The following is a 25458-nucleotide window of genomic DNA, read 5'->3' as shown; positions in this document are numbered from 1 at the left end:
CGCAAATATATAGTTTATTAATGTATTGATTAAATTATAAAATGTTAATCAAAGGGGAGGTAGCTTTATCTAAACATTTCTTTCAATATGTACGTGAAGTATTTGCGATATAGAAAACAATATTTGAAAATACATACTCTGTTGCTTAATGTTAAATACATAATATATTCTTATATTTTAAACATGATTGCTTGTAACAATTAAAAAATAGATTCAATTTTTCATATTTGCTAAAAAATTAAAAATTGTTTAGTAATACCCTTTTAGAAAAGTAAACAACATACGAAATGTAATAATACGTATAAAAATTGTTTTATGGGAGTAGTATAACGTGAACATTTCGGCGTTGCGAATTGAAATCAAATAAATTAAAAAGTGGAAATTTTACAAGACAACTCATGTTTCGACAAGGAAATTAACAAAAATAGGATTTAACTACATCAGTGATCATTACTTTTAGATTTTTAGTTCTCGTGATCGCGTAGATAGTAATACATACATATAAATAAAGTCTTTTATTTTCAACAAACCATAATATTCGTCGTCATTTCGAAAAAAAAAATGAGTCGAACTCGTTTGTTATACGTACTCTCACATTCGAGTATTAGTTACTAACGTTCATTTTTTTTTTTTTTTTTTTTTTTTTTTTTAATTCCTCGTATACATATAGATACATTAGTTATGTAACAATGTAACGTAATCTTCAAAGACACGTATAATCTTATATAATAATGCCCCAAAATGATGGAATAAATCAAAACATGCAAATTTCTCATTCTAAGAAAATAATTATGTATATTCTTAAGAGCGAAACATCAGATTGCAAAATGGTAAAGTTTCGATATCTCTAATACGAGAAATTGTTACACTTCTGTTTGTCTCATAAAACACGCATGGGGCACTATGTAATCTGTCAAGTGTACACAGAGCATTAAGAGAAAATGTTTACGAATTTTGAGGGCGTGTAGTGCTCACTAAATTGACTAAAATGTATCAAGTGAACATAAATAGAAAAAGTAACCCTGTTGGGTTACATATAAAAATGTAAAACATACGTGTAAATGGAAAGGGAAAAAATAAAATATCCACTAGTTTATAATAGCATTGAAAGAAGATAACAATAAGACAAATCCCTTGTTTAGAAATAGTACACGACAAACTCTGACAACATTGATTTTTCGATCTATGTATATTGACTAAGCAATTTTTTTTCTTTTTTTTTTTTCTTTTACTCGTTTTAGCGAGTAATAGAAAGCCTTCAAAGTCTGTAAATATTTTTCCTTAACACTTTGTATATCGCATAATTTATATTTAAATGCATCATTAATATTTATGGTATTTTTTTCCTCCTAAAAAGTCAATGTTGGAATAGTTTCGGTTACCTCAACTCGGCAGATACAAACGAATGGGTTTACGATATTGATAAAAGAAAAAGAAAAACAAGCTCGATTTTTATAAATCAATTACAACCGAAAAAGGGTTGCGGCACATCGTAATAACGTCCTGGGAGAATAATATCGATCCATAAAGGGAATATTTTTAGCACGAAACCCTGAATGTGTACCGCAACGTAGAATACCTTATACCTACCTCCGTATTACGAGTTCGTTAAAAGTAGGCGAGAGCACCGGCACCTTTTCTTCTCGCGAGAGCAAACGCGTTCGAGTACTCTCGTTTCTCTCCTTATCGTTATTGTTATTGTTTTCTCTCCCTCTCTCTCTCTCTTTTTTCTCTCTTTCTCAAGGAACACAGACATTCTTCGTTATTTTTAACGTTGTAATACATTCGCGTGACTTCGAGTCCCGTAGATATCCGCAAGGCAGTCGGTTAACTGAACAGATCCGTTTTCGAAGTAATCTTTTTAATCGCCGGTAAAATACGTATTGTCGTGTACTGGCCGTAGTTCAAGGGTATTCTTAAATCGCCGCTGTCTCTTCTCTCAGATGGAAGTGCTTCCTGTTGCTGATTGATGGTCCAAAGTAGGGCAGGCATCGATAACACAATCATCGTGACACCGGCTATGGCCAGTAGCCAGATTAGTATTGTCTGCGCTATCGGAAGTACTTGAAGGGCCAATTTCAATATGAGGAGCAGGTGGTCCGGCACCGAAGGTATGTACTGAAAACAAAATTCGTAACGATACGGTGGATCCTTCGAAGATTTCGTAATCAGGTTTGCGGGATCGAAAACACTGCACGTGAAACGCGTTCACGTTGACAAGGATTTCAACGTTTTGTCGACATTGTAGATATTTCAACGCTAATATTACCAACGCGAATTTTTCGAAAGTCGATATTACGTCGACGAGTCAAACGACCAGTTTTGAACTTGTTTTAAAATCGTGCGATCATTAACCCTTGTCTTGCCACTTCTGAGGTCTTTTCAGACCTAGAGAGACTTTTGCATTGCGTAATTATACCATTCGTGTAGATTCTCTTGGAAATGAAAAAAAGTACGGTAAAATGGTAGAATCTTTATTCGAAATATTCCTTCGAGATCAAGTTAGGGGTCCGTTTGGACCCAGGTGTTGTTTCTCTCGTTTAAATCGCTGGTATTGCGTGGATTAACGATACTTTCGTTAAAGACAGAAATCATATATTACTCGAAAAAAGACAACGTATCGTCCAATTGCGTTTCATGGCTCTCCGTAGATCAACTTCGAATGTTACACGATACACTGACAATATATCGATTTCAAGAAAAATATATACTAGGAATAAGAAACATTATTACGTACATTTCATTTATTTAATTTACTCGTGTTCGTTGTAATGTAATATTTTTGTACGTTAATGCCCGAGTAACTCGAATGCAGGTGATCTGTGTTATTTCTTATCTATTTTATATTTTCTATGAAATTGGTACATTATTAATGAATTATCTAACATTCGAGATCGATTCGAAGAGGGATGCGATACAGTAATTGCTCGAAACTTCGTCGTTCTGGAGAACATTCTTTCGTACATTTTCGTACGAAAAGTTCAGTTCAAGGGAAAAATAATTGTTCACGTACGGTGTATAATCTGCACAAATGAGAGTGTGAATAATGAGAGGGGCACGTGACATTGCTGACAAAATTACGATACACGATTATGCATGGGATTGGAGTAGGTCGTGCAGAACCCAATTTTCAAGACCAGTTTCGTATATTTTCATCGGTTATTATATTGCGTGTAATAAGCACGGTGCCGCGAAGGGCGAGAAACGTGCAGGTTGATTGGCGATCTCAAAATGCGTTTCATTCGAGGAAGATCGTCGTTTAGTCGAAACATTTGTTTTTCAGGTGGAGGTGGGAAGGATATCCCAAGGTCAGCTTCGTCACTTTAAAAGGAATGTTGTATCGTTTGTGAAACAAGTTCAATGATTTGTTGCACAAGGTCGTTGGCAATTAGAAGTGCGCGGTACGAAACGATGCATCGAAGTGCAACTTATGTCAGCATTCTTCGTAACAAGTGCTCAAAGTTTCGATCAAAGTTTCGTCCCGACGGACGTAACTCGAGTTCTCTACGTATCGTGCACCGGGGAGCACAGAACTCGCTTTACAAACAGTTATTATACCACAGGGTAAACATTTAACGTTTAATTTCAGAAAAGCAATTTAACCTTGAAATCCACTTTGCGTGGACGAATAAAGAACGCTTTCAACGCGAGCTAGAACCCCTTCGAAAGTGAACAGTTTTCGCACGAACAATTTTCCGATATACCCTCAAACATCGAGGATAATTTTAGTCGTTTCAACTTTGAATAAATATTAACACGGATAATACATTGCATCGGTACAGGATCGGTTCGATTAGAAAATCCTTGTCGTTTCTAGTTCTTAAACTTTCGAAATCATTTCCGGTCGTTTCTTTCAGATCGACACCAGAACCGAAAAATAGTATTCTCAGAGCGTCGAGTCCTCTTTTGAAACTCCAAAAATTTCAAGTTCGATCTAATGTTCGTCGAGATCGCCGTAACTCGAGTAACTTGTACATTAGACACACGAAACAGTATTGTTTCGTTATCGTTGTTTCGTTCGTTGATTCCGTAATGGAATCACACCTGAACGGCTACCTTAAATGGTACTCACCAGATCGCTCCAGAATAATGGCACCGTCATGCCGTTGAAAGCCTTGATCCTGGAATTGTAGGCCGTAGGGTGCATAACCAGGTTGATCTGTATTCTCGAGTTAACTTTTATTGGGATGCCAACCGCCTGCGGAAAAGAAGGCGATATGTAAAACCGTGAATCACCGATACGGGAAAGACCCGAGTAGTTTAGATCGAATCGGGCGGTGTTCTCTGGGTCGTTTGAAATTTCTATAAAGAATCGACGAGGTCGATACTGTCATTGATCTTTAATGACCGATATTCCTGGTTCTATAGACAGTTATGTAGGTATTATCCACGTTCGATTAGGTAACTATTTAACAGACGTCGACCGGCTTTCAAATGCGTTCTTCTCGCATACCGTGACTTTACCTTGTGAAACACTTGGTAATACCACGAGTTTCTCGTCGTGGAGAACGTGCTCTTGATAAAAAAAACTCGGGTCGGTTCCAGGCGTCGGTTTACATAAATTTTAAAGCGAGTGACAAAATTAAAGGAACAAAAGTCCCCCTTTACTTCATTGAATGATCGCGCGTGACCAGTCACGCATTAATCTCTCGCGAATTGCATTAAAATATTGGGTTGTAAATGTCCCCTCCAGGGTTAAGAGAAAGGTACTTCGGATTGGATACTTGATAACATCAATTCTTCCGAGGTTTCCGACTTTACCAGTTTCTTCTCGGTGGCTGCGAGTTATTTTCTCGTTCCAGGTTCTCTTGCAATTAGGATTCCGATTGCCGAATGAAAACTCGAACGTTGGGAACGAATTGAACTCGACAACGAAATCGGGTTCTTCGATATTACACGTTACCTCGGCCACGTTGGTACTGAGATTCAACTTGTTGGGAAAAATAACGCGAATGCTTATTGTACGTGTTTATCACCGTACTGCGATAATAGTATTCGAACGGTTCTAACATGTTGGTAGATTGTCGTGGTCGAAGAAGCAGAATTGGTAACGAAACTTTCGACATTTGTAATTTTAGCGAAAGTAATGTTCATTAATCAAGACAAATGACCAACGTAACGTAAATGCATTTATGTGTCTTCTTTAAGAAAATTTGTGTCCTTGGATAAGATAAAGTCCTTGATTGCACTTCTCGTTACGTTTTCGTAATTAAATTACGAAATTTTTCGGTGCATTGTCTTAACTGAACTTTTTCTTAAAGAACGATTTAAACGTTTAAGAATCCTGTATTCTGTTGGAATAGGGAAGAACTTTATATCATAGTTCGTGTAACTTTCGAAACGTTAAGACACGTCAGGCCTGGCGTTATCTGTTTACAGAAGCAAGTTGTTTTTCCACGTAATTTTTCATTTCTCGCAATTCCGTGCAATATCTATTTAAATTTACGATTTCGCCAATTTTTAAACAAGAATTAACGGATAACGGCTACTGCAGACCACTGTACCGTAACCATAACTTTCCTTGGACGTAGGCTGGGTTTTGGTACACGTTTCGAGGTTTCATTAACATTGAACTATTGAGCTGCACGTCGACTATTATCGCACAACATCTATATAACGTATATAGGTTGAAAGTATCCTGTGTAAAAATGGATTTGTTTGATTACACGCGGAGAGATTTCTGGTTCGTTAAATCATGCGGAACTCGTTTGTCTAACTTTTTCGTTTTTCCGTACACTTCGTAGATGCCAAGAAACCATTGCATAATGAACATCCAGTTTTTCTGCACGAATGCATACACTCTGACACGCGTCGTACTCTATCCGAGCCTTTGACTCGTTGTTCTCGATCATTTCTTTTGGTCGAACGAGCTTATCATTTTTCAGATTCGTATCTCCGGAATTCAATTTGTGGAACCAACGGGTTGTTCTTTCACTTACGGTAGTCGCCAATATTAATTTTACGAGCAACTCTCGTTGCACTCTGTGACCAAGTTCAAACACGTACGAGAGACTGACACGTATTTGATGCACGTCTGTGCTTCGATCTGGCTCGCGATAGGCCGTATTGCGATCAAATAATTTACGAAACAAGGTATCGTTTTGGGTCAGTTTCGCGAGTCTTTGCCTCTATCTTGAAACAATACTTTTCTAACCGTTAAATCGGAACAAATTTTAACGCGTTTGCGAAATGGGTCATTTCATCTGCGACGACCTTTTCGAAACGAAGACGATTCAAGAGAAATTGCACAAGACGTGAAACATTCTAGGTGAACTGTATCGTTAACCGGGTTCGTTTTTTTTAGACTTTTTTAGACTTGCTTACCGGTTGCAGAATGATCTTCGAACTGTGCTTCTCGGGATCCGGACAAAGGCCTTCGACATCATCGAGTAAACTCGGGTCGGCATTGAGAAAATGCGGCATAGACATTGCTGCTGGGATAGCTGTAAAAACGATCGAGTCGTTTATTTAATTTACAAACGGTCGTGTAGTTAATTACCCTATAATTAGTCGTAACGTAAATGTCAATTTAATGAAGCAACCCGTTGCTTCGATTTGGAAAATACTCAAAGTGTAACGTTTGCTTTTATCGACGTGTGTCTCTGTCGCGATTTCGTTCAATGGAGTAGAAGAAACGACGATAATGATACTAGAAACGAATATCGAACGATGATCGAAGTCAAAGATCATCGAAACGTATTCGAACGATAAATTGAATGTACTTCGTCTTTTCGTAGAACTATTGGACCAGTGGTGCGAATCGATCGACAAAAATGTCAAGCGCGCAGACAGTGCAGCAAACTACATTGGTAAAGTTCAAACTTTGACATTTGATGTTACAGTCTGGTGGACGTTCGTCGTTGGAGGTCCTCCGTTCCGTTTAAGACGCTAAATGTGCTATTCACTCGATGAACTCGATAAGTGGTAGCCAGTAACGTCGTGGAACTCAACGTGCGGTGAGTCTTCACTCACCAAAATCGTAACACGTAGAAACGCGTATCGTCCGGTAAAAATGACCTTGGTTCGTGCGATTGATAAAATCGATGTGTTCGTTCGAACGAAACCGGTTGAAGCGTAACATAAACGGTGTACCGAGGAAAATAAATTTCCAATAGAGATTCAATTACAAAGGAGTAGTAGTAATGATTCTTTACGTTCTACTATCGAGTCTACGTACCAAGACAAAATTAACGTACGATATTTAATGCACGGATAACCGATGAAGATCGTTTTTAAATCGAAGCTCGAGCAACTGACGCGTTAAGAAAAATGATTTAACATTCGTGTCTCTCGATTTACAAAATTCTACAACTTGATACTTAAGTCACCTCGATCGAAGAATTTCTGTCTCTCGAATTAAAAATTCTATAATTCGATGTTCGAGTTTCTGTTTCTCGATTTCTTCAAAAATTCTACGATCTAATATTTAAGTTATCTCGATCGAAGAATTTCTGTCTCTCGAATTAAAAATTCTATAATTCAATGTTCGAGTTTCTGTTTCTCGATTTCTTCAAAAATTCTACGATCTAATATTTAAGTTATCTCGATCGAAGAATTTCTGTCTCTCGAATTAAAAATTCTATAATTCAATGTTCGAGTTTCTGTTTCTCGATTTCTTCAAAAATTCTACGATCTAATATTTAAGTTATCTCGATCGAAGAATTTCTGTCTCTCGGTTTAAAGATTCTAAAAACGCTCACTGTAATAGCACGGTGTCATGTCGGAAAGTCCTCTCTTCAGGCATTGAGTATTCTTCTTGCAGAAGCACTCGTTATCCGGATTTTCATCCGGGGGATCCAAGAAATTGTCTGCCACACTGTAGAGATAACCGTCTAAACCGTTGTCCAGCCATACTTTCTCTTTGAAAACGATCGGTATCGCTCTGCAAAACGCTTTTCTGAACACTCTGAAAGTGGCGTGTTCGTCTAAATTCGTCGGGAACAGTTCTCCTTCGGTGCAACCCTTGATGCTATTGCAAATGGTGTTCCTGTAACGCAAACGACTCGCAATGTTTATTCTCGTTGCAAGGATAAACTTTTCTATAATTTTCCTTGCAGTCGTTTATAACGAGGGATACATTTTCGTAATGGAAATCGAATTTGATACAACGAAATTTTCATTCTCAACCCTTGTGTGAACAACCAGCTAACCATTTCTACATTTCTTTTAATAATTAACCGTGTTCTTGCAAAAATATTGCAAAATTCTTCCCGATCTCCATTCTTTGGACATTTTTACGTTCGATGTTTTGTAAAGAAAAATTTATGCTCATAATTTGAAGTAATCAATGTTCAAATTTATTATGTTGTACAACCGAGGTATCTATATAAAATGAAATATATTTAATTGAAGAAATTATTAATGGAAGTTTTATAAAGAAATTGTACGAGGAATATTCGAGAATATTTGAGATAAAAGTAATCGTTAAATATCTGATGTATCGTAATACTGAGTATGTAATTTTATAAAGAAGTTGTACAAGGAATATTCGGGGATATTTGAGATAAAAGTAATCGTTAAATATCTGATGTATCGTAATACTGAGTGTGTACATAGGTATTTACTTCTCTGGTTGTACCAACGTTGAACATTTTATTTGTCCACACAAGAGTTAAGTGAAACAATTTGTTGTCGCGAGAGGTAACGGTGTGCAACAGCTTTTACTTAAATAATCTTTAACCGTGTTAAATTCATGATTGCAATAACGCGTGTGTACTTACTCTGGATAGGTCTCGTTTCCTTCTGGGTTTTGATATCCCCATTGACTCATTCCTGGACTCCCGTTGTAAGTTTCGATGCTGAGATAACGACCATTTTCGTCCGTCATATTCTCATTTTTCCCAACGTTCATGAATACGATATTGTCCCCTTCGTCGTACATCTACGTGCAAAATGTGTTTCTCTTATTCTTCAAATAAGAAGACCACAAATTGTGAAATACGAGCGTCGATAAATATTTTAATTGGTTAATTAAGTATACGATCGATTTATTTGACAAATGAGGCTGTTATTTTTCAGTTTTATTATCAACTACTGCGATACTGACACGCCGATTCACTGCACACTTAAAGCTCATTTTTTCAACAATTCTTTCGAAGCGTTCGATAATTCGTATCGATCAGCGCATCCCTACCACGTGAATTAATAACAATGGAATATTTAAGTCGGTTTCAATTTTTAATTTTTCAATGCCCAAAAATCTACAAACTAAATAACTGGTCGGTACCGAACGACAATTCTTCGTTTCGCCACGAATTACATTTTCATTCTTGCGAATTATCAATCCCTGTTATTGAATTTACAAAAATTAATTCTCATCTTTTGATTAAGTTCTCAATAATGAATAAGATCGTATTTTACCGACACTGATCCAGATTACGTCGAAAAGAACGTTAAAATATGGACACTTTTTTCTGTATCTTTCACAAATGAACACATTACGTCGCAAAAGATAAAGATACGCAGAAAGGATATCCTCAATTCGAAAATATAAAGCGATCGAATCTGTAAAAAGATCGTTAACGCGGTACTCGACAATCGCCGCGATCACGGTCGTAATTAATTCGAGACATCTGTCACCATCGGTTTTGTAATTAACCGCAATTATAATTTCACGGATACCGAGCGACAGGTTTGCTCATTTTCTGCGTCTTTAATAGCATCGCAGAAAACAGAAGTAAAACAAATAATACATTGCTCGTTTCGGATATCAACGTCGAATTAACCGTCTGTTTGATGTTCGATAAAAAATGCGGCGAGTTGGCTCGATTAATGATCCATATCATTTCTGTACTGTATATTAAGTTGGCGGTAGTACGTCTTTAACGGTTTGTTTTGTCAGGAAATGAATTACAACATATAGTTCGTATGTAAAAAAAATGTTCAAATTTTGCGAAACGTACGAACACCTAACGATAACCGTATTCGTAATTGGACATTTCAACACTTCGCGAAACAATTTGGCCGAATTCCGAGCAACTTTTAAACGGTTCAACAGAACGAATTTATGATCGTGTTTTTAGAAATTTTTTGCTACCGGAAAGCCAGACCGACTTCTTCGTAGCGATCGGTTCGCTAACGGTGAACGCTGGAGTCGCTGGTTTACCTTCTACTTGTTTTTTAGCAATGTAAAAAAAAAGAAAAAAGAGAAGAAAAAAAACAGTTTTCTTTTAAATACAACGGAGAACTTTCACCGACCGTTTCTTTGCAACCATTCGTTACCTAGTGGGGGGTAAAAACAACAATCGTCGTTCTCCGAAAATATTTATAACGGCACGTGACACGTTTCGGTTGCTATCCTAGGAACAATAATTTCGTTCTACTTGTTCTCTAGCAATGTAAAAAAAAAAAAAACAGAAAAAAGGCAGTTTCCCTTCAAATACAACAGAGAACTTTCACCGACCGTTTCTTTGCAACCATTCGTTACCTAGTGGAGGATAAAAACAACAACAATCGACGGGAACCTCGTTCTCTGAGAACGTTTACAACGACACGCGACACGTTTCGGACGGAACAACAATTTCGTTCGAATGAATTTCGAGCCGGTATCTCCGGGAACGGTTACTCGGTTACCGTGTCTGTCATAATCGCTTTTTGTGCGTTTAGAAGTCGTTGACACTAACCCCGTGAACCCTGAAACGTATGCGTAAACAGTGAAAGGATCAACGGCTAGAAATAATTGCGAAAACTGTCGACAGTTCGGGACAGTTGTGGCACCAGTGTGCTGGTACGCACACCTAGCTGCAGTATCACGTGCGCCATCGTGGTTTCAGTTTCACCGGAAACGTGTGCGTGCCATTCACACGGGGAAGGCGTGCCGACACCGTGCACCGACACACGCGTAGGAAAAGTTTAGCAACAGGAAACTTGAAATGATTTGGTCGATTCATGCGTGGACAAGGTTAGTCGGTTGTGTCGATAACCGGTATATTTTTCTGTAGTTCAGTTTTTTTCGGACCTTTTTCTCAACATCGACAGTCCAACTCGTACGCAATACGCGTCGCCTCTAAACCTGTGCATTTGCGTCAAGTTAATGGTCCGAGGCTCGTGCCTCGATTCGCGACTAATTATCGTCATTTTCTATGCCCATTTTTTTTCACCCGTTCTCCTTTCGATCCGGACGGTTCGTGTTCTTGATAGTTCACCTAGAACGTTACATCTGACACTCTCGTTACACCGTCAAGTGTCATTAACACCGTAAAATCCAACTAGGCTACCGAAGCACGCGAATCTCGCGTGATTCCGATCGAGATGATCTCGCGATCGTTCGAGCAGCATCTGGTGACTTTGATCGCAATTATTTCAGGGATCGATAGTTTCATCGAGCGGATGTTGCGAACCAAATTGCCCTCGTTGTGTACAAGGGTCAGACGATGGTGATTAGGAGACGAGTCGATGGTGATAGTAAATGGAAAATGGTAATAGAGGTAGGAAGAATGTTAGTTCGAAGTGCGAGAAAAGTCGATCGATCGTCGTCGTTGTGTATGCACTGGTTTGGGTTAGGTGTGTCCGAGCATGTCGTAATTTAGCTTGAAAATAAATATATGGTCACTGTAGAAAGATTCAGTATTTTCGAGATAATTACTCCCTAAGTAATTGAAGCGGTTATTGTCTTGGAAGAACAGGCTGGAGATTTTCGATAAGTTTTACTGTACCGTACTTGTATGTATTTGAAATTAGGTGTACCCTAGTGTGTCGTAATGTAGCTTTAAAACAAACGTAATTTCATCGTAAGAAGGTTCAACATTCTTAAGATAATTTCTCTGAGTTAATTACACCTCTCTCCTAGAAACAGACACTCCAAAAACTATGTTTCGAACGTCTCAAATACTCGAATCGATCATATTACCTGTGCGTTTGTTTAAAAATACTTCACTCTTCCGATATTCCGTTTTTCCACGGAAGGAAAAAGTGTTTCTATAAAATATTTTGCCGCGAGGACACAAACGTGTTCGCGAATTTCCGTTCGACGAGGAAAAATCCTTTTCCCGGAAAAACATTTGTAAACGGTAAAAACGTACGATAAAACACCGCGTAACACTTGTTTCTTCGTTTAACGGATTCTGCTGTAGACTCGCGTCACTATTGAAACAAAATTAGCAATCCGTGTACATTGTTTGTACACGATACGAGGACTTAATTAAAGACAAACCGGTAATTGTACAAGTGAATCGAAGACAAGTAAAAATCAACGAAACCGCCGCGATACGCGTAAGGAATTATCAGCATCTCGGGTAAATCCGTTTCTCGATGTATCCTGCCTGAGAAAAAAAGTCGAGCAGAAGTAATTTGTGATTATTTAACGATCCTTTATTTTTTTCTTTCATTCGGTATATGAAATTGTATTAGTTAAAGATCTTGTAAACACGTCTTAAACAGATTTTCATAGAACAGAATGACGCACTAAAAGCCGGCCTCTTTTTTCTGTTTTTTTTTACGCTCGGATAATGTGTTTATAATTGCTCTCGACTGTGCGCCTTTGTCGTCATCGTAGCTCTTCTAAGTACATCTGATATTATTTTCCTTTACGTACAAACGTCGCGTAGATCGATTACTTACCCTATCGAGTAAACCGAATTTGCGGAAGTTTATGAAGCTTGGCACGATGCTGCTCGCTAGATGAACGAGAGAATCCTCGTAGCCCCAAAGGTAATCGTAAACGGTCAGATTCAGAATCGGTTTGCTATCCAGCATATTCACCAGTCTCGCCCAAGAAAAAGTTACAAAGAATCCAGCGTTGTGCAGCGTCGAAGAAAGACCCTGTGATAAAAATGATCGTTAAGACGTAAATAGGATCGTAATTAATGGAACCTCTCGCGTTCGAATGCTCTGTTATTCGAACACTCTACTACTTGAACGTCACGTTGTCCGAATAATTGGGGATCTCCTCTACTGAAACGTCCGACCATAATGGCACACTACGCGATATCCGAACAGTTACAATTTCTCGCATAAAAAAGGTCCGAAGACATTAGAGAAAACGATTAAGTATCTTGAGATGAGAAAAGAAAATTTATTTCCAGGCAATTAATGGTTAATCGAGAAATTTTTACGATTGAAGCAATACGAGATCCGTGAATTATTAAGACAATTTTTATACCATCGTTTTTCATTTATTAGAATATAAATAACGGAATTCTACTCTGGTTAAAAATGTCTAGTAGCACGATATAGTCGTCAAGATGTAACGATTTATCAACGATACTCCCAGAGACACCGAGACGAACAGAATGAAAAGAATAGTTGAAATATATAATCAAATTATATATTTCAAATGATAAAAACGTGGCATTAATAGTGTGGCATTCTACAAAGCATCTCAAAAAATTCCAAGTAATCACGGGCATGCAATTTAAAGAAAACAATTTTTTTTTTAAATGCAATTATCATGGTAATGCATTCTGGGGACTCTATTTATGTTTATCACGCTGCATCTGTTGATCTTTGATTTTAGATTTCTACTATACTTCCGCCTATGATTCTACACTGATTACGACAATTATTTGTTTTACGCGTAACTGTACTCTTCCTTATGCGTACATTATCATTTACGCTATTTTTTTCGACTCGTGTCAATAATTGTTCCTCGAGGAAAGAAACCTTGGAAAAGGAACTTAATAACGCGAGGCGATGATAGCGCAAATTTATTATGCAGAAAATGATTCGTGAATAGTAACCATGCGATATTAGTTGGACAATTTATACAATTAAAAGACTGTCACCTCGTATATTTTAGTTTCTATCTATAATTCTCTGGTGCCCGGCTCTTACGATATTACGAATCAATTGGAAAAAAATAACTAGACTTGGACAAATAAAAAAGTAACGTTAGTGTGATAAAGCATAAACAGGATTCTATTATGATAAATTTAGCGTTGATTACAACCCAAGATTCGTCATATCATTCTGATATCCAGACGCAATCGAGACACTCATTAGTAACTAATTATCACACTTTTTTCATTAAAATACATTAATGACAGATCATTTTTTTCTTCCATTCATTACGCGCTTTAATCTTTCAATCTAACGAGATTTTTTTATTCGGTACGTGTTATAAAAATTATATCTTCTGTATAAAATATTTTTCAATCGTTTATCAAAGATGGAAAGTATAGTTTTGCGTGCAGTTTTTAATATTACAAATTAGACGGGTATACTTTTATACGTTTCAAAACTATTATAATAGAACTCGAAGTTTTAATCGATTTGCATTTATTTCTCGTGAAGATTACACTGCGATGCACGTGTGTAACGTAGCAAAATAAAAATAAAGTTTGCTCTCAGCGATTTGCGTTATGATTTACGTTATGGACGATTTTATGAATCTTAGAAATTGTATCGTAAACGTGTATTCGCTTACCAACATTGGAATATTTGGAACAAGCACCATATCTATTTCTGGATCACCTACTGACATTTCTGGAACGTATACTATCGTTCTTCTTGGTATGTACGACATTGTGTTGTTCTCGTGCCACGTGACATTTTGATTTTCTAATAGTTCTCTAAAAGCAGAAACGTTAACACACGTACACGTATAAATGATTTTTTGTTTTGTTCCTCAAGAAAAAAAAAAAAGAATAAAAAGTTAAAGGTATGACATTAGAATGAAATTTTTCCTTATTCGAATCTCCCTGTTCGTAAATTGAAAAGTGAACTTTGTTTTACGAAGAAATGTATGACACGTTAAGTAAAATATCAAAATAATACAATATCACATATATTGCATTTACGTTTTGATAGTATAATCGATGTTGCACTTATACTTAAGAATTATATTACTTACTGATATACGTAGGGTCCGACTTCTTTGACTTTCAATTTTTCATTACCATCGAGGAATTCCTGTGCATTGGTAATGTTGAATATGTATACTTTAATGTATACGTTAATGGGGGGCTTCTTCCATAATTCAAAAAGCAGTGAATTTGGTTTCATTTGCAGTTTCTGAAAATAGTTTTGTAATAATCTCAATGCTTCTTGCATCCAGCTTGATAAAATTTGGCTTAAATCGTTCAAAGAATTTTCGATGATAGTAGTATAACGATTGTGTGAAAAATTCTGAATGATATCGTAAAAAGGAATTGGTCATGTTAAATACAATGATACAGTTATGTAAAGTGTTCAAACACTTACAGAGTCTATTATTATTTTCACAGGATTAATTATATAGAAGATGTAAGCGCAGATGCTGCAAGAAAAACCCAAGAGGAATAATACTATACACTCTGCAACAGAAAACAATAATAGTTAACAAAAAAATTCTTCAAACATTCATTGTGTTTAACTCAGCTTCGATAATATATTTTAAATACTATTTGTAAACTGTTTCGTGATTAAACTCTTATTATATTACTTTGAAGATACCATTTTGTTTTGTTAATTGTGGAAAAACATTTTCATTCGTTCATTTGGTTAAATATATATACATTATATTAAATTCAATGAAGCGATATATTTTTCTCTTTTTGTAAAAGAAATGTTAGACATAGAAATTACGGTTTAGAAATTTACATATGATTTTCATTTTCAACACGTAATGCCAGTCATAGTCTCTTGATATTCGCCAATTATATTTCTCATGAATTTATCTACTCGCGAAGGATACTTAGCGAATTGATAATTGTTTAATAAATGGTACAAAAAAAAGCGAGAAAAAATAATGTGACAAATTAAGATCAATGTATTCAGGAAGTGGTTTTAAATCATTCGAGTTATAATGCATTAGTCAGCCCCGTCAAATGATAAAAATTATTTTACATCTGAGATCGGGCAAATAAATTTATTATTCCAAACGTATTGTAATGAATAAGGTCAAAGCTGCTTCTTGTATTTTCTGTCGTAAAACAGAACGCTGGAGTATAATAAACGGAGGTTACCGATTTAATTATCGCTTTTTCCATGAAAATAGGAAAAATATTGTAGTATGTTTTAGTGTGTATTTCTGATTCTAAGGTCACTACGATGTTAAAGTCTATTCAATTTATGACCGGTTCAATGAAAACCCGCGATACCTTGACAAAACAGTTATTCTTATCGCATTGAAAATCAGTTACTATCCGACATTCTCACACCAGACAATCTCACTGTATAATATGTGTATAGTAATTACAATCATTACAATACAATTAATTTCGTTAGAAATACAATCGTGTATTGCGATCAATTCAAAACGAGAATAATTTCTTCGTGAGATTAAAAAACTAATATAATCGAATATTTTATTTTACAAGTTAATTATTAAGAACTCGAGTCAGTTAACGCAAATACAAAAATAGTATATTGATTTAACCTCCTGAAAGATCTTCCAACATTTGTATTGATTTAATTTCCTGAAAAATCTTCCAACGTTTGCATCGGTTTTTATCACCAGATAAATTGCAAATATTAATTTCTCTAAACTTACGTTGATCTTGAGACTTTAGTAACGATTTGATAAAATCAAAGACCGAAGGATCTCTAATGACCCTAGAAATGTGACTCAGGGAAAGCAACATTTTTAGAATTAAATATCGAATTTTATTTAAATTTAAACGGTACAATGCTTGGAATCTGATAAATTAATATCACCAGTGATTAGATTTTTATATGGTATCCAAGGTTGGATTTAACGACAGATATATTACAGAAAAAGTCCGAAATTCAATTTATAATTCGAACGAATTCGGAGTTTACAACTTCTTGTGTCTCAATCGCTGAATATTTATAACGGATTTTTCGATTAAATAGTGAATCACGAATGGTGTATACATCGAAAATGTGTCGTCATTGTGCAACGTTAAATTATACCATATACGAAATGTGAGAAAATATTAAGGGATAAAACATCCAACAACCGAGCAAAAATTAATTCTTTGGATGTAGTGATAAAATTCATCTTCACGATCTCATTTGAAATTTATTACGCGTTTAAAGTTGTTTAATTTCTCCAATGATTGTAAATTATTTCAAAATACGTATATTCAACACGGTAGATTTTTAAAGAAATTTCTCTATTTTACGCTCGTTGTTTCGCTCGTGCATCGATACGAATGTGTACATTGAATAAATATTTAATTTCGAGTGCTTCTTAATTGGCAGAGATTTCAAGATTTCAAGATATTCTCGGAAAAAAGAATTTAAGAGTTCAAGGTGTGAACGTCGTCGATGGGCGTCGATCATGCCCTACGATACGTTACGTGATTCACGGATACCCGTTTACCTTGACTTAAATTCTACATTATTCGACAAGTAGTGATTAAAGAAGACTTGTTTATAATCGAAATCTTTGGTTTTACCGGTTGCTGTCGGAATGGTGAAAAATTATTATGCTTCGTCACAAGGCGCCGGTTCACTGGTTGATCGGTATTGGGTTATACTTTCATTCTCAGTACCTTTATTGCAATTTAATGGTAACACAAGCCGAACGTTTAAGGACAACCTTGATCACGTTGAAGTACTTACTTTTTTCTTTTTACTTTAAGTGCTCATTAACTATGACCGATTTTTTTTTCATATGTTCTCTCAACGTTATGATTTACGATTACTTTCAGGGAACAGTTGTCCTACATATTTCGAGTAATTAAAAGATGACGCAATATTGCAATGGGTTCATGTTTAATTACGATAAACCTTGATAAATTGATCGCTATTTCACACGAGTAAAATTTTTATAATCTTCGATACACCGTGCTGTACACCCTACGGTAATTACGTGTCGTGGTGTCAAAAATGAATACTTTTAATTGCACAATTTGTCATTTCGTCGACCGATGTTCGTAGTGCAACGAGAGAGATCGATGAAAAGGAAATTTTTTTCCGCGAAAACAATTTTTCCATTCGAATATATCTCTCGATCCGATAAACGCGGCAAGCGTCACGTCTGGACACAAAAAGTATGAAAAATTACAGACACGAAGCATAACTTCACAACTTCATTGATGTCATTATGCAGTGAGTTGCCATTTTAATTCTAAGAACGCATCGAACGAATGCAAATTGAAGATAGGACGGAAACATCGTTCCACTGAAAATCGTGTACATGGTACTCTGTCGTACATTTATATGAAAAATCATTAAATCATAAAATATTCGTATAGGATCTTCCCGGAGCACGAATTATTCGTATTTATTGATTCGTTTATTGCGGTACAATTGTGGGAATAAAATTGAAACTAGACGATTCTCGAATTCGACAGTCGGTGAATGAAAAAAAAAAAAAAAAAGAAACGAAGAAGAAAAAACAGACAGCGAGGTAAATATCTACATGTAATCTACATTCGTACGATTTTAATTATAGTTCTGTTAATGTGCTTGCGTAAATTTGAATGATAAAATAATTGGTGTACTTACGAAAAACCAATGTACATATCTATATATATCTAGTATTTCCGGTCGAGCAGCTTTTTTTTAACCCGTTTTGTTATCATAAATGATTACCAATGCATAGAATATGCAAAAAAAAAACAAAGATGCTGCAATAAGTGACTTTTATTCCTCGTTCCTTGGATCATTTTTTTGTTTTCTTTTTAACGTCACGTTTGCTATCTCAAAATGGTGTATACACACAAATACACACACATATTATTCTAAAGAGAGCGATCGACACACAGTAACGTTGCAGCATGCAAGCGTTCGCGTTACCTTTCCGACATAACGAAGTCTCGGCACGTGCTGTAACCGTTTGCGTACGCTCCGATCTTTAGTGTCATAGCGAAAGCGCGATATGCTAATGTCATTGTGCTTGATCTTATAATTGGCGCTACGGACAGATGTCATTTACTTTTTTAATACAGATACGTGTACCGAATAAAAAACACTTATCGATCAATATTCGTTGACTACTCGCGACAGAAAATTATAACTTCTGTTATTTCATTAAGAGACCGAGCCGTTGAACGCAGCTCGTTACGCTCTTTGCTATCACTTTTAAAGTGTTCTCGTTAAAGAGAAAGCGTCTGCACGGTGGTAACGTGTATTTTCGTGGAATTTGCATCGGGGCATCGAAGGTTCGTTCGATATTTTTATTGTAGCAAGTGTCGTAACCTTGAACTCGGCTCGTGACTCTCCTTGATATTACCATGAAGTAATTCTATTTAAAGGAAGAAAGAGAAAAAAAAAAATGACAAATGCTCACAAACGTACTTCTACGCGAATTTTCTAAAACAGAAACTAGATTTTGTATTGCAAAATTCGATGTAGCAACGACGTCGTAAGAAGAAATAAAAAACGCAATTCACTTTTTTGTTGATTCCTGTAGAAGACGTGGTAATTCAGACCTTTTTTTTTTTTTCTACATCGAGAAAATGATCACGATTGTGAATCCTTATCGAAGGCAAAGTAAAAACGGAGTTTACGAAATGTCGTTAAACGTTATTGGCACATCTAAAAATAAAACAGTACATTTCTACGTAATAAATAATATCGTTCTATTCTTGGATCTTCTGCGACACTCTATCGTTTTCGTTTGGTAAACGATACCGTTTAAATAACAATGTTACGTTTAAGTGACCCACATGATTTCAACAATTATGCATTTCTAGTTACGTAAACGAAATAAGTGCCTCGTGTCGTTAACCAAAGTTCAGCTTGTTCGCGTTGCGGTTCACAGTTATAAATTTTAACCACTCCTTTTTATCGTTAAGATAAAACTCGGATAAGGGAGTGCGGAAATATTGACGTTAAAAAAATGAAACAAACATTCGAAGCAAAAAATTATCTGTTTATAAGATGTTTGCTATTTATTAAATTATTTGACGGAAGTACAGAAACATTTGTCGTTGTTTGTAACGATGAAATTGAGTGTAAATATGAATTGAATATACGTAAAATGTTATCAATCTGATCCTGGGGTCAAGGTAATGCTGTATCGACTTTCTGTGCATACGTGTCCCTTTTTTTAAAAGTTTTTATGCTGATCGATGGTCGAGACCTTTAAACAGTTACGACGACATTGTTTAGTCTACTTACTTATTCAAAAAGTATACTAATAGACCGTGTCATCGTTCGATCGAATGTCTCAATGTTTCAATGGGGATGTTCGTTTGGTATAATGACCAGCAGATTCGGAGTTCGTTGAATTTATTAGCAAATATGTAACATAAAATTGTGGGGAAACATGTTCTTCGTGATTCGCACAATTTTAACTATTCTCAGATTCTGTGTTTGATAATTAATGCAGGTTCCTATTAAGCAACGATTCAAGGCTACAGTTGCTCAAGACCTCAAAAAATGACATTTCCTTCGAGATTGTAACATCTTTAAGATTTCGAGATTACATCCTTAAAAGTATGTTGTGTACGTTTTACATATGATTTATAACCCATATACGTGGTATAATTTTACAAAACACTGAAACATATGAAACCGATGTTCAGATAAATGTTTGAATTAGATTTAACAGTCGGGTCAATGATTCCTGTATCGTACATTACAAACGGTGACTAGACTTTATATTTGTCGTCAATGTTTATGGAAATGCGCGGTAAATGATCGATGAGCAATGATTTCCATCCAACTACGTTAAATCCGTCTTGGAACGCCCCGCTAAGATAGATATAGTAAACACTGTATATGGTTCTATTGAAAAAAAAAAATGAAAGGAGTGTCACAATTTTTATTGATGATCTTAAAAAAAAAAAAAAAGACTCAAATGCAATATTGTCTCCCATTCCAGATCGAATTTACACATTGTTTTTTATCTTCGATAAATCGAAAGATAATTGCTAACGATGAATGACAGTCAAATTTATTTCATTCACTATCGAAGAACGAAACGAACTATACTCGTGTAAGATGAATGATTTCCTCAGAGTTCAGTGTATGTAAATGACGAAGAAAAGAAACCTTTTAGAAGAAAACCAATTTAAACGATTATTTATTTGCAATTATTCTTCCTCGGGGCGAAACTGGTGTAATTGTCGACTGCTTGCTATTGTGTAGCTTATTTTATGTGGTGTACTTACCACCGATTTTTCTATTTGCATTTAATGTCTTTTTTAGACAGTAATTTACATGGATCACTTTGTAATTCAAATCTCCAAGTACGTCGCACAAAAACAAGAATGTGTAATTATTTTGATTAATAACCTTCCGGTATTTATAATTAAATTGTCCGGCACCGTATCCGAACAACTTTTCAAAGCGTGATCTTGCATTTTAATGTCGAATCGAGCATCTATCGTCGATGGTTCTGTTAACGTTCGTGTTCGTTCACGTTCTTTAAACGTTTACAATGCAAACATTCATACACTCGAACGATTACTCACTCTTGAATTGCTGTAGCGGGATTGTGAATTTCATGGTTGTGACCTGATTGTTTCACTTGTCTTCTCTTTTTTTGTCTCCTTGATTGTAAGGTCCTGAAACAGAAGCAAATATATCTTCGATCAACATCCTCCTACCTCGATCCCATTACCTAATTTATTGCTACTTAAACGCTGTGGAGTTAATTAATCGACCAGGAACACACTTGTTTTTATTTATTCTTTATCGTTTCGAAGCTACAACAGTGAATTAATATAACTATCAAGATCGAAGTATTCAATTTTGATGTTTTAAAAATTTACAAAATTACGGCAGATGTTATTTCTTGCACATTTGAAATTCGGTGACGGCTATTCCATTCATTGTTTATTGGAATACAATGTGGTCTTTTACAAAGTCGTTGGAACCTGTTAGCGATTTCATTCGTTTATGTGCGAACGTATATAAACGTGTCCTGTTAAAAATACGTGTTAGCGTTCCTTAAAGGAATAGGACAGAAAGATCGAGGAAAGAAAACGAAGTGCAAACACGTCGTGGCGTGTACGAGAGGACGAAATGTTAACTAAAATTCTTTCCAGAATGTACAAAGTACGTATTTAACTGTAAAGCAAGTAAAACATTTAAACGATTCACCGCAAAGTTTGTCGAAGTTATTGGCGCTTAGCCCGTATTTGCACGCCAGTCAGAATGATTCCTTCTTTTCTTGGTTGGAATTTTTGTTTCTTAACTTTTGTCCTTTTTCGTTTTCCTCTGTCTAAATTCTTACGGTGACTCACGACACGGAGATGCATTTACGTCGCGTTAATGTAGATCTTCGTCGCTAATGTGTATCGAGAATCTGCAATGTTAATTGCAGCTGGTATTGCAGCAATAGCGTACGAAACAGTACTCGAAGAAAAGCTTCTGAACTTTTATTGTGCACATGAATAATGGATCGTTTCGTAGCGAAGATTCGATCAACTGAACGTTAAATTCATTAAACAATCTTTGAATATGCATGTGTGCTATTGATTGCTGAAATCATAACTGAGAAACAGAAGGATGAAATTGTCGATATGAAGTGAAAAGTAATCGAGTGATTTTGTTTCTTTGATGATTACTGTGTGAACGATACGTTTTCGTTCAATTGGGAATTTTGCAAAAATAAATAAGCGGCATTCTTAATCGCTATAATGAATTCAATGGTCTTTATTTATCTTAAAATGCTATATCGAGGTTACATTGTTTGGGAAAATAACTTATTTACTTTCTTCCCTTTCTTTATGGAAGAATAGAGTATTGTGATTAATTCATGCAATACTATAATGTTTCAGAATTTTGTTTACAGTTCATTACTATTCAAAAATTTGTCACCCTGCTAAATCTTAAAATTTGCACGAAACACTTGTTTATTATTTTCTGGAATATCTGTAGTTAATGTACTGTAAGAAAATACCATTGAACACAAACTTTTTGCTTTCGAATATTGTATTATAGTAATACAATGTATCGTTATACAAATTGATGGAAAACTTCTCACTATTTTCTTTTTACTTCGTTAAAATTGCACGTTTCAATCCATTTCACATCTAAACATTCAATTTCAAAATTATATTTCGTTACTCTGTATCATCTAAATTATATTCGAGTATAAAATTTTTAATATGACATTAAATTTACATTGTTATTTCATTTACATATTAATAACTTAATTGCTGTAAATTTTGTTATAATATTCTACCGACAATATTACTATCAATAATTAATTCAATTTCATAATCATTTCAACCTCGACTCTTATAATGCTAATTAATATTTCTTTTGCATATATTGCAATGATTTATATATAGAAGTTACAGTATGTATTGCTCCTATCGCGTATCGCTATCTATATCTGTTTTTCAATGCACTATTTTCGTTTTAATAAATGTCGAAGTATAAAATAATCTTTCATTTCGTAAAGAAACTGGAAAAACACACATTTCATGTTTCTTCTGAATATGTGTAATCAACGATATTAAAATGTAGTAGTTGCAATACTCAAAAATGCAGTATCAGTTATCTTGGCTAACATACGCAATTAATCGTTATCAAACACGTTATTTTTATTTACTTCGTTTAATCCCCAAAACACATATGCACACGTTATTTAATATAAATTCGCAGAATTATGCGATCCACTTAAACGTTAAAATCGATTATATTTTATTTTGAAGTTCTACGGTTAAATTCGTCTAGTGACTTTAACGCTTGGTCGGATGAACATTATGTTGAGACGCGTGCATGCTATGAAACACGATTGAGAAATCGTGACAATAGGTTATCTCACGTTAGGTATTTCAAATCAATATCGTGCATCTTGGTAGTACATATTTTTAATAACGTTAAAAACTTGCAAAGTTGGACCGTGCATTGCGTGACAAAAAGATTTTTTCAACTGTCCGGAGATAAAGATTCGTTTCGTAGCAATTGAAAAATGTAAGGTACCTAACAGCATTTTTATTGCGAATTGTCTTTGAATTTTAAGACGAAAAAGCGTAAAACATTGAAAAAGTTGATTCAATTAAAATATTTCCTTGGTAGATTTTCTTGTACGTAAACAAAATAGCGAATCATCGATAGCACTCAAATCCCACGTGTCAGAGTTATTTTTGCGTCGAATGATGTAATTTTCATTCGAAATGTTTAACTTTGAATCGCCGAAGTTGAAATTAAAAGAAAAGAAGAACTATTTCCAAGTATCAATAGTCACTACTCTCAATTATGAAATAAAACAAAATAAACCGGCTTGTTAACGCACGTTGTTAAACGCACACGATCGATACGTCTTCGAAGCACAATAAATTAAATGGGCTGACCAGAACACGCTATCTTGTCATCTTTTGTTATGCATCTTGCATTAATACCAGAACATAAAGGGAAAGAGAGTGCATAATGCAGAACCGTGCGTGACACGAGTATGTATCGTGATCTTTCCGTGGAATCAGAGCTGATCAAAGAAAGTATACTATAAACTTGGTCAAAGATACATACATATGTACTCGTACGTTTAATAAATTTAACGAACTTTCCTCAATTTGTCCCTAACGTTTACAAAATTTATAACCGCGAACAGTGCACCCTATCGTCTGAAGTTTCAGAGAAAAATAATTCTTGGAAGATCGAAGAACATATTGCAAGATCGTCAAAAAAAAAAAAATACACCTTCTTTTTCTCGCGATTCACATTATCAAAATAACAAATTGATATCTCTATAAGGACTGTATCCGAGAGAAGATTTTGCGCAGGAACACCGACCGGTTTATCTTGTACAATGCATTTATCGATAAGCTTGCAACCTATTTATCGATCGTTCAATACTTTAATGTAAAATTTATTTAACGGCCACGGTGTGCATTTTGTATCTCCAGTTTTGTACGATGTCACGACGATATATGGATCGATCTTCGAGATAGGATTTCGCGATAATTTTCAAGAGATGAACATTTTCTTTAGGCAGATTTGCTTACCAAGGAAATAGTATCTTTAAACGAGTATTCACTAAAATAAAGCACTTGAATGTCGAGTGAAATGATCCATCGATGGCACTGCGTGTAGAAACAACACTTTTCACACTTCTATGGTGTTATCGCGATCGTATGGTTGTTAACCTTTGAAGAAGCGAGACAGAAGTCGATGGTCTAATCTCGCGAGAAACGCAACGCGGTGTTGCGCCGAATACGGAAATTGTAAATTCGAAGTGTCTTGTTGCAAGACGTTTTATATCGTTTGTAAGGTACACTCTCCCTCCCTATCTTGTTATTAGTGAGCACGAGTCTTATGTTCACTCTGCTTTATACCGTCTCCTGATCACTAACCCCCATACGACGCCGATGGAGACAACGTCCAAGACTTTTCTCTTCTCTTCGCCATCGGTACCGATAGCATATGACTCGATACGAACAAGAAACGACGAATCATATATTTTTCTTTCCTCAAGTAAATTAGGAAAGAAGAACAACGCGTTCGACGATCCACGATAAATGCGATCATCAGTCGATATACGCGACGACTTAGGATCCACGAATCAAATTTGACACGAAGATCGAAAATTTCGAGAATGTCGCGACTTCGGTTTCTTCTACAAAATTATCGATAAAAGAACGTTTTTTTCTTTTTATAGTTACATAGCTTTTTTTATTTATTCACTCTTTCGTACGACGTACATTTTTATCGAAGAAAAGGGTTTTGCAA

At 35.5% G+C, this 25458-nt stretch overlaps 1 protein-coding gene across 1 annotated transcript; it reads right to left on the bottom strand.

The window, feature by feature from the left end:
- Positions 1-146: 146 nt before the first annotated feature.
- Positions 147-25031, bottom strand: LOC143144728 (scavenger receptor class B member 1). Its single transcript, XM_076307441.1, has 11 exons — positions 24735-25031; positions 21249-21341; positions 15139-15230; positions 14789-14949; positions 14363-14507; positions 12559-12759; positions 8721-8881; positions 7701-7987; positions 6325-6443; positions 4073-4198; positions 147-2118 (listed from the first exon to the last, which is right to left on the bottom strand). Exons 2-11 carry the CDS (start codon positions 21280-21282, stop codon positions 1828-1830), a joined length of 1617 nt encoding a protein of 538 aa, XP_076163556.1. The 5' UTR covers positions 21283-21341; positions 24735-25031; the 3' UTR covers positions 147-1827.
- Positions 25032-25458: the final 427 nt, after the last annotated feature.

The sequence above is a fragment of the Ptiloglossa arizonensis genome, chromosome 3, assembly GCF_051014685.1.
Source record: "Ptiloglossa arizonensis isolate GNS036 chromosome 3, iyPtiAriz1_principal, whole genome shotgun sequence".
NCBI lineage: Eukaryota > Metazoa > Arthropoda > Insecta > Hymenoptera > Colletidae > Ptiloglossa > Ptiloglossa arizonensis.
The sequence above is the reverse complement of the archived record's forward strand: the minus strand, read 5'-3'. Positions and strand labels throughout refer to the sequence as shown.

Coding starts and splice junctions, on each gene's coding strand:
- LOC143144728 (XM_076307441.1), bottom strand. CDS start 21,282: ATGAAATTCACAATCCCGCTACAGCAATTCAAGA. Junction 14,950..15,138: donor TGAAAATAATAATAGACTCT/GTAAGTGTTTGA, acceptor AACTATTTTCAG/AAACTGCAAATGAAACCAAA. Junction 7,988..8,720: donor GGAAACGAGACCTATCCAGA/GTAAGTACACAC, acceptor TTTGCGTTACAG/GAACACCATTTGCAATAGCA.